Here is an 18,820-nt window from a genome sequence, read left to right on the forward strand (position 1 = left end):
TGAGTTGTGGAATTGCTGATCCCCTTTAGTTGAGCATTCTCAATGACGATACTGTGGCAGAGAAAACAGATTCTCCCACTCAGATTTCATGATGAAGCACTTGTGGGCACCGCATAAGGAGATTTTTTTAAATGCCCAAATCCTCTTCTTTAAAGGAAACAAAGGAAGCATAATATACTCTTTATACTGCAATTCTTTTATACAGAAATGAAAAGTATTAATGTTTAATTTTCTATAGTTTATTACTGAGTTACAAACCAAAAAAACCGAGTTATGAAAAATTAGATTTTCAAACCAAATGTGTATTGGGACACTTTAGTGACTACATGTTTTAGTGTGAAACAGCAATTCTGTCCCTTTAAGTAAATTAAATTTAAAATATGATTTTAAGAAATAGTTCAATAGCACTAAAAGTTACTTTATAAAATGGAGATTTAGACTTATAAAAGACTTGAATGCCATTTTTAAACCTAAAAATTACAATACAAAACCCTCTCATTTGCTGAAATTGCCATGATCTGAAGTGTCATTTACTTAATGCTTCACAGATGTATGATGCCAAATTGTTAGTCAGACTGCAGAGTATATTTAGTCAGGCAAAGAATCTTCCAAAACATGTTTTCCTATATTTTACTGACATTTACATGGGGCACTATTTGAAATGTGTCATTTATTTGCACTTTATGATCTATAAATGAAGCTCTCATTTTCTTTTTCCAAATCAAATACGTTGTTACTGTGACCACATAATAGCTTTTCGTTTAAAGACACTATTGTGTCTCTAATCCCTCAGACTAGGGTCATGTGCTACTTTGTCATATTTTTAACTGGACTTTTCATTACACTTACTCTTTGACCTTTACCCTGAGAGTCTTAGTCATCACTGAATGGTTGTTGCAAGGGTGTTTTGCTACACAATCTAGACCACTATTTATCACGAGCCTTTATGTACTTTTAGTAAGCCTGTGTGCAGGGGTGGAATAGTACTAATTTTATTACTAGGTACCAGAGCATGGACTATGAATTTGGCTGACAAGGAACCCATGCCGCTCACAGCAGGAGGTTACAGATAAAGATGGAAGAGCCTGTCAAAATGTTCTTTTGTGGTGATATGAGTATGCATAAACAAGAAGTTGGTATTTATTAGCATTGGGGGCTTTTAAATGTCATGACTGTACTACTAGAGTCCATTTGGGGTCAAGTACAATCAGCAATACTAGTGTAAATATGACTAAGAGACTGAGAGAGAAATTTAAATGGGAATATTAAGAAAAAAGGAAATTTTCTGACTAAAAGTAATGTGAATAACTAACACGGCTCTGTGTACTAAGCAGCAACTTTAAAAACCTCTTAATACTATTAACTGCAAAACAGCAGAGTGGGGTAAAACCTTTAATGGGCTCCCCTACAATGCTGAGCTTGTTTCCATAACATTTATAACTATGTATGTTTGTATTAAATCCACCAATTTCTAAGAAACAGAGGTAATGTAATACTTTAGTGTATCTGTAACACATAATCTCTTAAACATATAATGAAGCAAAGTCAAATGCTTACTTACAGAAACTTAATTGTCGGCTTTCACAAAATTCTGCATATTGAGCTGAATCCATAATTCGAGTTTGTCTTTCTGCTCTCTGATAAAAATAAAAAGACAGACAAAAATCTTTCAAGTAATTGGACTATTATATATTTTCACAGCTAAAACTCAGAACTAAAATTCCATTTCCTTTCCTCACTCTAGGTGAACAGTTTAGTACCACCATAAATACCATAATACATTAAATTATGATAAGTTAACAGTAGTTCTGAAGCTTATTTCTTTTGGAAATAAAGTTTAAAAAAATCATTTTCCATTCCTCTGTTACTTTGATCACAGTGGAAGGAAAAAAACCCTAAAGGACCTCATTTCTTAGATTGTGCACTTCTAAATTTTCTTTAACTCTAGCACCTTCTAAAAGAAAAACTCTGAGGAGACAGATCAAACAGAAGATCTGTTATTAACTCTTATTGTCCTTCTGCCTTAAAGCTGGGATTTTTCAATGTTAAAACAGGAGTCACCGAATGGAATCCATATATTTCCCCTCAGTTAGAACACGGAGCCAGAGCTAACAAATCCCTATTTTAAATTGCAGAGAAAATAAAGAAAAAGGTAAACACAACACAAATCCTTTGATCTGAGTCCAGGTATGATTCACAGTTTGGTACAGTTTCGTCCGCTGGTTTCTGATTCAGTATGGCAGATGTTTGCTGCTTCATTGTCCCACAAGAGGTAGGATAATTATAATTCACCCAGAGTTTGGTGGGAAAGAATATGACCGCTTCCGCTTCCTTGGCAAGGGAAGCGTTTTGAAATGAGACAGGCTGGTACTTCTTGGAATGAGTTTCTGGCCAGTAAAGGAAAAAAATTCCCTGAGATTTAACATTTTTTTCTGCTTCGGAAGGATTCTCAGCAAGTTTTCTTTATCACGGTTGGTGGAATACATAAGTACCACTTCTGACGTCTATGGATATTCTGATATTTTTTAAACTGAAATTATTCTTTTTTCATTTTGTTTGATTTGGGTGGGTGGACAACTGAATTCCAATGACACATGAGCTGATGGAATGAATAATGGTGCGCAAGCTTCAGCCCAATACAGAAAGGATGGATGGGATGGTGAGACTTAAGGCAAAATTTACTAACTACTGTGGTTCCTCCTGAGACCACTCATTGTTTTATCCTTTCTTTCTCTTCCTTTCCTCCCTCCCGTCTTTCCTTCCTAATCTCCCCCTCACATGCTCACAAACACATACATGCATTGACACAAACCCAGACTTCTCTTGTTTATTTATCCTCTGGGTTCAAGTATCCTTTTTGAACATGGACCAGTAAAAATGACATACATGTGCACACACACACATCTGTATGCACTGTCTCCTGTTGTGCATACATATTTGAAACATCATGTTTCCTTAAGGGTATGGTGCTGGATGCATCTTAATGTACTCAGAAGTATTTTTTTGATATATGAATGCATGATTTCGTTTTGTCCTTGTTTTTAATGTATCTGATACATGATTTAAGAAATATTTACTAATGGGAAACAGGAAGCAAGGAAGGGATGATTCATGGTTTGAACATAAATCGATCAACATGTGTTTATTAAAAAAATCCTCTGAGACTGATATCTTTAGTGTATGCGTGTATTATGCATGTATGTCTATATGCATGTTTACATATATATCTGTCTGTCTGTATCTGACTATGGCAGGAATTTCTTGGGTTTGAATTTCCAGTGCCTAGAAAATATCTGACACATGGTAAAGGAGCAATAAAACGTTTGTGGAATGAACAAATGCTACTATTTTGGTCTATGGTGTGGGCCAATGACTATGATGCAGGCTGTCCTGATTAGCCATGTGCTCCTCAAGGTCTCTAGCTGGGCAGCCTTCCCCACCAAACACATGTCAGACAGAAAGGACTCAGATGGCTGAGGAGAAAGAAAGCTCCTGACGAGATTCTTCATACTAACTTTTCTTCCAAAAGCTGGACATTCAAGATTTGGCTTCTATATGCATGCTTAGATAGCTGATGTATTTTCAAAAAGTATTTCTGGAAATGAAAGTTAGGAAAACTTATCCTAAGAGGTTAAGGTTGCCACTGGCGGCTTTAACTGAGTTGTTAAACTCGTTGGAAGATTCTGAACTGCAAAACCTACCATCAACTACATTTCAAAGACACTGAAGGACTTTAGATCATTAGAGCTAGCTTCATTCCTTTCAGACACCTTCTTCAGTGTCTATTCTCGTTTCTGCATGAAGCATCTGAGTTTGATTTTAATTCCTCTAGCATCTACGCAGTAATCTTTGATCTCAGGAGCCCCATGAAACTACTAGGGCATGCACAGAAATGATTCACCAAGTGCCTAGCACATAGCCAACACTCAGTGCAAAGCAGCTGACTCAATAGCAAAGATTTATAGGCAGTACAAAGTCCTGGCATATTAGAACTAGAGAGAAGCTTAAAATTTATCTTGTTCAATCTCTCTCATTTTAAAGATAAGGAAATTGAGGTTCAGAGAGAAATGCTTTGCCAAAAGTGACCAAGTTAGAACAGAAGCCCAGCATTCTCAATTCCTTGAGTCAGCCTATTTCCATTATAAAAAGCTGTCTCCATCCTATACTGATTTTTCACTCCAATATTTTTCTTTGGAATCCTCTAAACTCTATACATTGTCTTACTGGAATGTATCATGGAACCACTATAATTCATATGCCCAAACTGTTCACAAGAAAATGAAATTAGTGAGTCCCTGGGCCCACGGAGAAGACAGGCCTGGGGAAACTCTAGTGCAGAGTGTACAAAGCGTAACGTACCTGACAGTGCACAGATGTGCTGCAAACACCCACAGGTGAGTAGGTATACTGACTCCCTTCAACCTTCTGGATGCCACATAAGGCTGAGACAGCAGAATCCCCAGGCTACGAGTGGCCTTGTGCATTTCCCTCGGCGTGGCATAAAAATCCTATCATTTTCTGTGTGTACCAGGACATGAAAAAGGTTGGGAAGGATGCCTGCTAATACTAACATCCTCGAGTACACACTATATGACACAGGGCACTATGCTACTCACAGCACGGTCAAGCGAGCTCAAGAGGAAATCAGAGACACTAACTGGGCCCTGAGAATGATTCAGATACGCTCCTTGTGCTTTCTGTCTCCTCCTCTCTCTTCTTCAGGAATTGTTTCAAGTAACCAAAGGAAGGGGACAAATTTGACCTTATAAAAGGATCTAAATCATTCAGCATCTGATTATATTATCCTCTAATTCTACACTATCACCTTAAATACTGGGTGCTATCTAGCCTTCAGAGACTATGTAGTCTTCAAAGATAGGAGCTACATTTTGCTTCTATAAACTCAGTGTTGGTCATTGCTTAGCTTGGATTCACCTGGGCCTCAGGAAACATCTGCTGACTGGCTGAACAACTAGGCAGATGGGTGGGTGGATTAAGGCAAAGAAATGCATATAAATCCTTGTCAGCTGATCTCATATCAGGAACTGAAATACTTGTAATCAAACTGTACAAATTTCAGAGCAGGTAGGCAATGTTTTAAGCCAAAGACTCATAAAAACAAGACACTGGCCAAGATTAACTCCAGGTGGTTCTTATTTTCAGTATTGTCCTAACTCCACTTTCCCTCCCGCCTCTCTTCAGATCACCCTCTGCAAGCCACACCAAAGTGCACCTTGACACTTTTTATATTCCTGAGACTTTAAGAAACCTTCGAAAAAGGATGCAAGGGGGAAAAATCATAAGCTTAATAATAAAACAGCATGACCAGAATAACAATGCCCACTCTTCATACAGAGCAGCACAATAACCTTCATTTATTTTTTTAATTTAAATTTTTTTTTTTTTTTTTTTTTTTTTTTTTTGTCTTTCTAAGGCTGTACCTGTGGCATATGGAAGTTCCCAGGCTAGGGGTCAAAACAGAGCTGCAGCTGCCGGCCTACACCACAGCCACAGCAACATGGGATCTGAGCCATGTCTGCAAACTATGCCACAGCTCACATCAACACCAGATCCTTAACCCACTGAGGGAGGCCAGGGATCAAACCTGCAACCTCATGGATACTTGTCAGATTCGTTTCTGCTGAGCCATGACAGGAATTCCAGCATATTAACCTTTAAAAGAAACAGTTTTCATAGCTCCATTTTACAAGCTGAGCACACCGAGATTTAAAGAAATAAAAAAGAAAAGTAATGCATATAGTGAATAAAGAGGCAAAGCTAGAAGTTAAACTTGGGTACTGAGTGACCTAATGGGAGGCGTATCACTTAATAATCACGGCAGGTTAATCACAGCTTTTATTCATCCTGAACATCCTCAAATGACACATGCACTGCCGCATGCAAGTAAGGTCATCTTTGGGTTACTCATACCCTGTTATCTGCAAGTCCAGTTTGTCCTCCCCCTAATCTGTCACTTCTACCCACTCCCTGCTTTCTTTGGTATCAGCAGTGCTCCTGAACACCCATAAAATATGCTACTTCCTCAGAGGCTTTTCTGAAACTGAACCCTACTGGCACTACAACACAGCAAAGTCTGACCTTGTGGAGCCATACATGGGTAAATTACCTTTGAAAGAATTACTCCTGGAGTTCCCATCGTGACTCAGTGGTTAACGAATCCGGCTAGGAACCATGAGGTTGCGGGTTCGATCCCTAGCCTTTCTCAGTGGGTTAAGGATCCGGCGTTGCTGTGAGCTGTGGTGTAGGCTGCAGATGCGGCTCGGATTCCGCGTTGCTATGGTTCTGGTGTAGGCCAGTGGCTACGGCTCCGATTCGACCCCTGGCCTGGGAACCTCCATATGCTGTGGGAGCGGCCCAAGAAATGGCAAAAAGACAAAAAGAAAAAAAGAATTACTCCTAAAATTTTCCAAATACGCAACATATTTTAAAATTTAATTGAAATAGCCTTTAAAAAAAGTAAAAAAGAATAGTTACGCTAAAAGTCATTTGTCTCACTACCCAGGTTACAGCTCTTTCTGGTTGTTGTATAACAATACAATGAATGAACAAGGGAGTTCATCCATGTCAGATGAACTCACTTTCTGGGTCCTATCTAAATGAAAACAGGGGAGCAAATATCCCTAAAGAAGCAGATGTTTAATATAATTTTTTTGTTCAATACCTTGAATACAACAGACTCTCAGTACGTATTTGCTAATTTAAATTTTCAGTGAAAAGTTTTGATTTCAGTTCATGTGAAATTGCTTGTGTTTTTGAAAAATACTTTCAACAACAACTATCATCACTTGCCTCTGCCTGTCTTAGTTTGAGGTATGAGGCGCTAGATTCCTTCTGCAGCATCCAATTTCACTTAAATTCTCTGCGTGCTTTTACTGAAGCACACGCAAAGGTTACAGAAGCCATGTGCTGGCATATCTCTTGGCAGCATCTCAAGATACGTGACACTTATCTTTCTTGAGCATCACAGAATCACAGACTATAATTTTTAAACCAAGAGAAAGTTCATCTGCTTTCACTTCCATCTTGCATTTTTAAAAAAAATCTTAAGTTTGATTACACTTAGAATACAGTTGAAATGCCAAATCCTTTCTGCATAGAGATGGCTAAATGCCAATGGCAACCTAACCAATACCTAGTGTTAGACAGGAATTGCTGAACTTGAAAACTTTCACATAGAGTGTCTGTGGTCCCATCCAGCGACGTGACAACATGTGAACTGTGGAGCATTCATTTATGCATGTTCGTGTATGCTGTGGTCCACTGCAGAGGATACCAACAGATCAGTAAACACCACAAAATGCTGAAGAATCTTAGAAATGACCTGCCCAACTCACTGGAGGCTGTGACCCAGAAAGGTTAAAGGGTTTACGTGGATTGTTGCAGAGGCAACCCAGTACCCAGGAGAATGCTGGTTCTGCTTGCTGGGTCAGTTTGTAATTTACTGGATTCTCTATGAAGAGTTAAGTAAGTCTCCCTCCAAACATCTGGTAGATCTCCCCGGTTTTAAAGCCCACTGCAACTCAGCATTTTGGGCCTGGAGTACCGCAACAGGTTACTGCTGGTTGTAACTCTCCCAACCCATATGGGTGCTATTACTTTAAATAAAGGCATTGGTAAAAGCCCTGGGCACAAATAGGTCTTTTACTCAGGTCACCCTCTGTCACGCCTGCCATGTCCTGAATCCCTCCCTCACGACCTTGCTAGCCTTCTCCTCTCCCATCACAAGGTAGCTGAACTCCTCCCCTCTCCTCTCCCAGTTTTCCCTCAAGATCCCCAGTCATGTTGATGTCTCCTGAAACAAATTTGTTCTAGATAAATACTATACTCCTGCACTTTTCTTTTTATTTATTTATTTATTTGTCTCTTTTTTTAGGGCCCCATGGAGGTTCCCAGGCTAGGGGTCAAATCGGAGCTACAGCCACTGGCCTACACCACAGCCACAGCAACGCAGGCTCTGAGCCACATCTGTGACCTACACCACACTCACGGCAACGCCAGATCCTTAACCCACTAAGCGAGGCCAGAGATCGAACCTACGTTCTCATGGAAGCTAGTCCTATCTGTTTCCACTGAGCCACAACAGGAACTCCTGCACTTTTCATTGTGTGCAACTACTTCTGTTTCCCCTCAAAGATTATAGCTGCAAGAATATTATTAACTGCAAAAAGCAAAGTGAGAATTAGAATGGATGCACCTTGATCCCATTTATGTTTAAACACACAAACATGTGTGCGCACACATACATACATATGTGCAAACATCTGGAAATACAAACATTATACTCTTAATGGTATTAATATCTGGCAAATTATAGGGGACTTTTACTTTTTCAGCTACACATTTCAGTAATTAAGATTTTCTAAGTGAATATTTAGGAAAAAAAAAGATTTTTGAAAGTAATCTTGCTTGACTTCCAAAATGTCATTAAATAAATGTCCATATATAGAAAAATAATCAAAGGTTATTTGGTTACTCAAGAGGCAGAAAGTCAGAGAGAGCATACACTTGGATACATGTTCTCAGTGAGAAAGAGCGAGAGAGAGGAGAATGCTATGCAATACTTAGGGAGTCGCCCCAGAATCCTAATTGATGTTATCTTGAAATCAAAAATTCATTTAAGTTTGACCCAGAGTTTTCTCTGAGTTATATAACTGAATAAAAATACAATATTATTTCCTAGCCTAAAAATAAAGGTTTACATTGGTACTAATTTGTTTCCCCAGACTGGTTTTTATAATTCATCAATTTTATGTGTCCAAGGTATTAAGAATGCATTATAGTAACCATATGATGTTTCCTAAAGAAATAGCTGTAAACTCTAGAAGAACAATCAAGAGATTTAAAGGTAACTTTGTCTTAATAAAATAATGCCATTTGCAGCAACATGGATGGAACTAGAGACTCTCACACTAAGTGAAGTCAGAAAGAACAAGATAAATACTGTATGATATCACTTATATCTGGAATCTAATACATGACACAAAAGAACCCATCTATAGAAAAGAAACAAACTCTTGAACATAGAGAACAGACTTGTGGTTGCCATGAGGTAGGGGGAGGGAATGAGAGGGACTGGGAGTTTGGGATTAGTAGTGCAAACTCTTGCATTTGGAGTGGATAAGCAATGAGGTCCTGCTGGAGAGCCCAAGGAACTATATCTGATCACTTGTGATGGAACAAGATGGAGGATAATGTGAAAAAAAGAATTTGTATGTATGTATAACTGGATTACTTTGCTGTAGTAGAAATTGATAGAACATTGTACATCAACTGTAATAATTTTTTTTAATTTGAAAAAAGGAGTAATTCTCAGAAAGTACAAAGCATCAGTGATTGAGAAATACACAAAAGGATATTTGTGATATTAGTTCATAATAAAGTTGTTTCAAAGTATTGGGTTTTTTTTTTTTTTGGCTTATACTTTATGGGTCTAAACATGCTAATGTTAATATAGGAGTTTTTTCTTTTCTAAATATTCTAAACTATCAAGAATAGCATGGTTTGATATATAAGGAAAATACAGTTGTTATTAAAATCAAAATAGTTCATTTAAAATAGTTCTTTATTAAATATTTAAATCTGAATTTATTAAGGTAGTAGTGGGGAAAATTATACATGATGAAATTTTTCCTGTCCTGGGATAAAATGTGTACTAAGTATCTTTTTTTTTTTTTTTTTTAGTAACCTAGTACCACACAACCTAATCTCATGTTTAGTTGTAAAGCTTCATATAGTATTAGTATTACTTTTTACTGATCTCCTGAAATTGTAAACATGCTCTATAATAACTAAGTTGGCAAATAATATAAAAAGCTATGGGAGTTTCTGCCCAAACTAGTTCTTTAAAGTAACAGAAGACTGACCTCTTTTTGATTTTCTTGATTGAGGGTGCTGTAACCTTTTTTTGTGGTTTCTATTTGGCTGTATATCCAAAAGTGAACATACCAGGTTAATACATGTAAGCTCTTTTAGGTATTCTGAACAACATTCCTAAAAATTCTCATAGATTTATGTAATATCCAGATGAGTCGACATGCCTTTAGAGTGTAGTAAACACACAAGGATATACTTAAATATTTTGGAAATTTAGGGCAAAACTTTGCAACTGGAAAATATGTATATAAATCAACTATTGCACAAAACTTAGCTCATACTTTAACCTTGAGTTAGAACTGTAGGCCTTTCCATTTTGATTTATTCAAGATGAAATTCTCAAGCAGTCCAACATGCATAGTAAAGGGAGGCTGGCTTCACTGACATAGTGGGAAAGTCTGGAACCTTTACAATAAAAGCCTAGGAAGCGGGGACCTGTCAGTGCTGCCCGGCCCTCATCACCCTCTTCAAGGATATGTGGGTCTCTGTACAGAACAAGGGGAGCCCTGCCTGGAATCTCCCTTTATAACAACCAGGTGATACATCTGAGGTTTTTCAATAAGGATTTTCTTTTCTTTTTCCTTTTTTTTTTTTTTTGTCTTTTTTAGGGCTGTACCTGCGGCATATGGAGGTTCCCAGGTTAGGGGGTCTAATCGGAGCTATAGCTGCTGGCCTACGCCACGGCCACAGCAGCGCCAGATCCGAGCCACGTCTGCAACCTGCACCACAGCTCACGGCAACACTGGATCCTTAACCCACTGAGCAAGGCCAGGGATCGAACCCGCAACCTCATGGTTCCTAGTTGGATTCGTTTCTGCTGAGCCACGATGGGAACTCCCAAGGATTTTCTTTTAACAGGTGAAAATAAAATATTTATCTTAGCTTAATTCATTGGTCAGTTCCCTCTAAACCAGCTCCATGAACTCTAATTTTAAAATATATCTGGAATAAACCACTTTTCCTCACCTTCCACTTTCACTGCTACCACTCTGCTCCGAGCCATCATCGTCTCTTCTCTGGATTATTGCAACAATCTCCTAATGGGTCTCCCTGCCTCCACGCTTCCTCCTTTCCTACCCTCCCCCCATAGTTTTTCATCACATAGAGAATAAAAGCCAAAATCCGCAGGATGACCTGTAAATGCCTTCCTAATCTAGTTCCCCACCACCTCTCTGCTCTCACCTCCTGCTACCCTCCTTCTCACTGACTCCACATCAGCCACACTGGCCAACCCTGAAGTTTCTTGAAAACGCCAAGTACATTCCCATGCCAAAGACTTTGCATTTACTATACTCTGTCCAGAATATTTTAACAGAATATCTTAACCCTACATCACTGTCTGGCTTGCTTTCACTTCCTTCAGTTCTCTGTTTAAAAGTCACTTACCACAGAAGCTGTTTATGGCCACTTTATATTAAATAGCAGCTCCCGTAGGTCACTCTCTATCCTTCACCCTGCTTCATTTTTCTTCATAGCTCTTAGTACCATCTGCCACAATCATATTACATATTTATTTGTTTACTGTCTGTTTCTCCCCAACTAGGATGTACGTTCGCTGGTGACAGAGATTATAGGCTGTTTTTTTATCCATTGCTAAATCACCAAAGCCTCTACAGAGCTTGATACATAGCAGTGTTTCGTAAATATTGGTGGAATGGACCCATATATACTTTTATTCTATATTTTCAATATAGAAAAGATAGTACCTCTAAGGCAGGGTTTCTCCATCTTGGCACTATTGACATTTTGGGCTGAGTAATTCTTGGTTAAGGGTCTTTCCCATGCACTGTTCAGCAATATCCTTGACCTCTACCCACTAGATGCCAATTGTATCTGCGTATACCACCCCAACGCTTCACCGGCTGTGAAAATAAAAAATGCCTCCAAACATCAAGTGTCTCCTTGGGGACAAAATCACACCCACCTGAGGACCACTAGTCTAAGGGGAAGGGGACTATTATTAGTCTACTCACTACTCTGTGTAGGTGTCATGCTTGGTCCTTTCATTATCTCTTTTAATTCCTCCAATAATCTCAATGAGAAACTATGATTCCTATCTTTAAAATGAAGAAGCTATGGCTCAGATGTTAGGTAACTTGTCTAACTTTGTGTGATGTTCCGAAACCAGGTCCGTCTTACTCGAAAGTCTATTCTCTTTTTTACTGTGAACTCTCATTAATTAAACTACTAAAGCAGAGGTGATGGAAGGGGGAAGGGGTTTTAGAGCCCTCCAATGTTCCTTCTCCTTTGCAAAGTATTTCTCAACAAAACACCAAAAATCACAGGGCAGAACTTGAAAGCCCCTGTGCTATCCTTTGCTGGCTGCTCTTCAAGGAACAAGCACTGTGCCTCTAGATCTGGTTTGAAAACAGAGGCCACTTCACATGTGAGACTCACAGGATGACCATGATACTGGAGAACAACTAATCCCCACTGCATCAGTCCGAGTGACATTTAAAGATGTAATCATGCGTCACTTCTGTCAAATCCTACCTTGGCTCTGACATCATGGTCTGTTGCAAAAATGACCAGCTTATCTGTGGAGCATGGACGGAAAAGAGTTTATAACAGGAGCCAGAACAAGTGCTGATCCTTTTAATCCTCCTGAACCAATACACTGTGACCTGCCTCCACCTCTCATCAGAAGCCTACTCCTTATCTCAAAGCTATACCACTGCTGCCAGAAATGCTGAGAAGTAGCAGAGATAACTGGCTCAATGACGGGTCAGAATAGCCAGCTTAAAGTCTCCACTTACGATAATTTATGTTGACAGTTTCAATCTCTCAGTTTATAAAATAATTTAAAAATCGGCACTTCATTTAGCGGACCTTAAGTACTCTAACTAAGAAGGTGTTCTAGTAATATGGGCTAAAATTTTCATTTCGGAATTTTCAATTGAAGGAAAATTCTCCTATAAGCAAATTTTGAAATAAATGTGGAGAAAAGACATGTATAACAATAAATTTGAATCATACATACTTTAAAAATTCAAAAAGAAGAAAGGTGAAACCATGAAGAGAGGAATAACGAAGTCTATTACTTGATGTACCAGTGAAGAAAGGCAGTCACCAGTCTGGGAAAAATTCTCAAGGGAATATGTTACAGAGGAAAGACGGGCCTTCACAAGTGGACCCTATCTGAGTTAAGATTAGAAACAAAACAAGCCAAGTGAAATTGTTTATTCCCCTAAAGAGAATGCTCTTAATCACTTTAACGCTGACGTTTCTTTTCTCATAACTGGCTGACTTATTTTCATGAGTCAGAAATGAGCAAATTCATCAACAGAAATCTGCCACAGAGACTGATCTGGCTGAAATCATGAGTTAACACAAAACATAAAAGGGTTTCCTGAAAATGCCAAGATTTAATCACTAGGAAAAAAAAAAAAAACCAACCCAGAAACAGACTTGACCAAATATGACTAGAATGAAAGTACAAGAGCAATCAAAGCTATCCAAATTGCTTTTGCTTCCAATGTAATAAACGAAAATTCTGAAATTATTAACAGGAAAAGGCAGAAATGTCTACACATTCAAAAAAAAAAAAAAATGTCTATTCTCAATTCTTTTACCCTTAAAAAACCTAGCTAACTCATCAAAAAAATAAATAAATAAATAAATAAACAAAACCAGAAGTCATCTTTAAAATAACTGTGGGTTTGAAATCCTGGAAAGATAAAAGTCCTGCGGGGCCTTATCTCCTGAAGAAGCCCTAGATGTACTTAGATTCAGTATTTCAGGCTGCCTGAATGCTATGCCAGCCTCCGGGGCTTCCAAGAATGCAGAACAGCAAAATCCCTTGGAATCATAAATGTAAAACCTATAATTATGGTTATTTAACAAAATGGTTTCTATTAAGATATTTGATGATGAAATTCCCATCCTTAGATGTCGGTGCCCAAATTTTAATCAGCCTTTACTTACAAGTAAATGTATTGTAACTGTTATTTGATTAAATGTCAGTGGCCATTAGGCTGAGGTTTGCAGTAAGAAGGCTTAAAGAAGGCATGCCACAGGGTGTGGAATGGATTACAAAGACAGGAAGAAAGGAGAATTGTTTGGGGAACATGGTGCTGTCAGGCAGTATTTCACCTTACATCAAGTCACCACGAAAATTTAAAGAAGCAACGACAACTCTGGCCAGCAAGACGAGGGGAAGATGAGGGGTGGTAAACAGTTGCTCTTCAGGGAAGAGCAGCATTTTTTGGGTTTTATGTGTATTTTCTCCACAACTGTGTGAAGTACGAAGGTCAGCTATTATTATCACCCCCATTTTACAGATGTCACTGATTCTCTGTGACTTAACACAAAACAAAACAACCTCTTATTTAGAAAGAATTCTGAAAATGTGCAAAAATAGTACAGGGAGTTCCTGTGTACTCTTCACCCAGCCTCAGCAGCCCAAAGACTTGTTCCTTCTGATCTCAGAGGCCAAGCAGGGCCAGGTGTGTTTAGTACTTGGATGAGAGTTTCTGTGGCTTTTCCTTAAGGCAAGGCATATTGTTAGAGAGAGTTAAGATTCCTTCTCCAAAACCAGTGCTATTTCCACTGTATTACTGCCTCCTAGAACAAAACTCCTTCCTCAAATATAAACCTTTCTATGTGAATGTAGATAGAACTATCCAGATAAATTTTACCCAGGTAAACTTACCTTACTACTACCTGTTACAACTCTAGATTTGCAGTAATCTAAAAAAAAAAAGAAAAAAATTTACCTGACATGCTCTTCAGTGGCTCTGAAAAGAAATTGGTTTAGTTTTTATAGAACTGGATAAAATTGAGCTATGCGTGGTTTTGGTAAGATTTAGAAATACATTCTAACATAAGATATTTAACAGTGGAGTTCCCGTCGTGGCTCGGTGGTTAATGGACCTGACTAGTATCCATGAGGACATGGCTCAGTGGTTAACGAACCCGACTAGTATCCTGTACTCGCTCAGTGGGTTAGGGATCTGGCATTGCCATGAGCTGTGGTGTAGGTTGGAGATGCGGCTCAGATCCTGTGTTGCTGTGGCTGTGGTGTAGGCCGACAGCTACAGCTCCAATTCAACCCCTAGCCTGGGGACCTCCATGTGCTGCAGGTGTGGCCCTAAAAAGACAAAAGACAAAAAAAAAAAAAAAAAAAAAAAAAAGGAGACATTTAACAAGATAAAAGTGGACAAATGTTACGGAATTATCTTATACAGTGCCTCCTGAAGGCATACTGCATTTTCTGAGTCATTTTACTGGGAAACAGAAGTCAGTGCTAGAAAGAGATCCCAATAACTTGATCTTTCATAAATGTTGTCAATTCTTTGACTAGTCTGACTATAGTCACTATGATAGAAAGACTGAACCTAAACTAAATTCCATTTGTATGTATGGCCAAGGAATTTAGCCTTATTGTATGTTTTATAAATAAGATTTTGTTGAAGATGGATGCTATTCATTAAACACATATGTGCTGGGCACTGAGCTAGGTGCATTACATATATTTTCACAAATCCTTCCCAACAATTCTAAGATGTGGCTCCAGCCAAGAAATTGGAGAGTCAGAAACATTAAGTAACTTGCTTAGGGTACTAACGAGGATGTCCTGGACAAGATAAGGGATGGAACTGTGATTTGGGCACCAAGGTCTCTCTGACCCCAAAGATGATGCTCTGGTCATACCATGCAGTATAAAGAGAACATCAGAAGACAGGTGTACCACAAATGGCTTGCAAAGATTTTAAAAAAAACCCAAAACTGTCATTCTATAATAATAGCCTTTACATTCTTCTGTGGTGACTGACATCCTTGATTAGGAAAACGATGCCAAGGAAATAAATACACTGGCTAAACATTTTGAGAATACACTGTGTGCTTGCGTATGTGTTGCTTAGTTTGTAGGTTTTAAGCGGGGACACACTGTAGTGACATACACATGTTCTCATCTGTCTTAGAAGGGCATCCTCTTCCAAAGATGCAGAAACAGAGACCCCAGGAGAGAGGATCAGGGTGAAAGTGAAATGGGGAGAACAGAGTTGAATTAGCCAATCAGAGAAGTCCAATAACCCTGGATGATTACTGGGGCAACAGGTTTAATAAGCAGATTGCTAAAATGTTAGCGGGGAATTAAAAAAAAACAAACACATAGACCACACTGAAATGAATGATGACAATCCGCACAATGAAAATATGACCTTAATTAAATAATACATTAAGAGTCTTCAGAGCAAAAAGCAATCCTCTTAAGAGTTGTTTTATATTGGTGCTTTCCTGATTACATTTATAACTGATAAAATAAACTGATTTATATACAACTTTCTGTTTTCTTTTTATGGCTGCATGTGTGGCATATGGAAGTTCCCAGGCAGGGGTCGAATCAGAGCCCCAGCCAAAGCAACATTAGATCTGAGCCGCATCTGTGACCTAGGCCACAGCTTGCTACAACACTGGATCATTAACCCACTGTTCGAGGCCAGGGATCAAACCTGCACCCTCACAGAGACAACATCAGGTCCTTAACCCCTTAAGCCACACGGGAACTCCGTATGACCTTCACATAACACTTCTACTCTACCACATCAGGTATCCTGTAAGTAGAGTTAAACAAATCATGCCTTGTTACTTTGTATACCCTCCTTTGCATAGTGTTCTTTAGGGGAGGTAGAAAAACACACAGCCCAGATGGTACTTACTTTCTATAGCACAGTCTTTTAATTTCTTAAGTAGCAGGATGGATATTTTGATTAACAAACAAATAGAATATCTAAAATCACATTTCCCCCCTATTTTCCTTTGGAATTCAAGAAGCGGGAAATATACTAATAAATGCTGAATGATTTCATCAACCTTTTGCCCTTGATAAGTTTTGATAAACAAAAATCTTTTGTTTAATATGAGACTTAGGCTGAGACACATTAAGACACTAACCCCTTGTCCTGAGGGTATGACAGTTCTTTGAAGGTCACAGGCCATGTGATAGAATATTTCTTCAATATGAAAAACAGACTTAATTTGTCAGTTATCTTGGAATTAACAAGAGGGGGAAAAAAATGGTGTCCTAGATCTTGACCAGGGGAGTTCTTTTTTGGGGCAGCGCACTAAGGATCCAGCATTGTCACTGTAGCCCTGTGGGTTGCTGCTGTGGCAAGGGTTTGATCCCTGGCACAGAAACTTCTGAATGTCACAGGTATGGCCAGAAAAAAAACCAAAACGCCTCAAACCCAGATTAGGTCTTCCCTAAGAAATCAATTACTTTCTAAGAGTATATTCTAAATTTTATCAACCTAGAGGTCTCATTCATAGGTTTTACTAGTTAAATGTTTTTGGCTAAATCAATCTGATTACAACTCATAGTTGCTTAGGCAAGACAGAAGTTTATTTTTCCTCATATAAACTAATTCTGGAGATAAGTAGTTCAGGCTTAACATAACCACTTGCTGATATTGCGAGATCTCAGCCACTTCTAGCATTTGCTCTGACAATTCTAAGCTGTGGCTTTTTTCCCCACCAATAAATAAAAGTTATTTATTCACTTATTTATGCATTCATTCATTCATTCATTTCCTATCACCTCCACTCTCTGCTTTATAGAGATAGAATTGAAACAGAAAATTGTATAGCCTGTAGCTTTGTCTTCATGATGCAGAATGGCTTCTGGAGACCCAGATATCATATCTGGATAATGCAATCAATCAAATGTATCAAATCAATCAAATCCAAGAAGAAAAGAATAAACATGTACCCTTTCTACTTTAAGAAAACTAAGAGAAGTCCAATAGAATATTTATGCTTACATTTCATTGACCAGAACTCAGTGGTGTGATCAAACACAGTCGCAAGGTTAGAAGAGAGATGTGGGACTTTGTCTGGATGGCAATACATCCAACTACAAATCAGAGTTTTGTTACAAAGAAAGATGGAGAGAATGGACATGGATTGGTTGGCAAGCAGCTGTTTCCATCATGTTGGTGTAAGGCTGAAGTCTAAAAGTTACTACACATTTATGCGATCTCTTATACGGAATCTAGACCTGATTTTCAGCAGTCACAGGGAATTTTCTCTCATCACAACACTCACCAACATTTTTTAAAATGCAATTTGTTTACTATTTTTTTAATTTCAGGGAGTGCTTTCAGGGGATAGGGAGAGGACAGCATTAAATCAAACAAATAACCAATAATATTATCCTAACTCCAAAAAGACTGAGATGCTCTAGTCTAAAAAGAGACAGATTTAGTTGCATTTATCTAGGCACAAATTAGGAGCAGCATAAGACAACTCAGTGAAGGAGAGAGATCTGACAAGGGGCTTGACAAACAATTTGCTCTGATGGGTGCTTAAATGCTTTGTTTACCATTTTTAATCTACGTATTTTACAGAAACATTGGCTGGCAGGATGGGGGCATTGCTTTTGATTTGTCTTATTCTAACACTTTACCGGCATCCTAGATACAGCTAATGAAAAACCATCTATCTCAAACTCCATCAATGAGAGAAAAGATGAATGAAGCAGACTAGGGTGGTGAGGGCTGAAGTGATTCTGAGAATGATGGAACTTGAAAGTAAAAAGAATATCTTCAGAGATGGGTGTAAGTAAATGCAGGGTGGATTTTAATGAGGACATAGGCCATAATATCTGAAAAACACTGCTTCACTTCCTAATGAAAAACTTAAACTAACAAAATAAAGCAAATTTTGGACAACTTCTCAAGAGGCTCTCCATTTATGCACTGCTTTATTTTGATGATAAAGATACAAACAGAGAGCAAATAAGATGGTATTCAAAATATACTTGAAAGGGAATAGAAAGCTACATTGTAGGGTTAATAAAATTCCAATTCATCTCTATATATTCTAAATCAACAGTTCTGAAGAGTAACAACTGAGTTTTAATCATCACCCAAAGCTCTGAAATAGTTTTATGTAATACTGAGATATGCTCTATTCCATCAGGAAA

General features: G+C 38.3%; 1 protein-coding gene across 3 annotated transcripts in view; it reads right to left on the reverse strand.

The window, feature by feature from the left end:
- The window catches only part of SUPT3H (SPT3 homolog, SAGA and STAGA complex component), a 397,821-nt gene that overhangs the window by 89,734 nt on the left and 289,267 nt on the right, over window positions 1–18,820 (reverse strand). For all 3 annotated transcript variants that reach the window (XM_021099857.1, XM_021099856.1, XM_021099859.1), the window contains exon 7: window positions 1,562–1,637. In XM_021099857.1, coding sequence (XP_020955516.1) covers window positions 1,562–1,637 — 76 coding nt within the window. The remainder of the gene's footprint in view (window positions 1–1,561; window positions 1,638–18,820) is intronic.

This window comes from Sus scrofa, chromosome 7 (assembly GCF_000003025.6).
Source record: "Sus scrofa isolate TJ Tabasco breed Duroc chromosome 7, Sscrofa11.1, whole genome shotgun sequence".
In the NCBI taxonomy this organism is placed as follows: Eukaryota; Metazoa; Chordata; class Mammalia; order Artiodactyla; family Suidae; genus Sus; species Sus scrofa.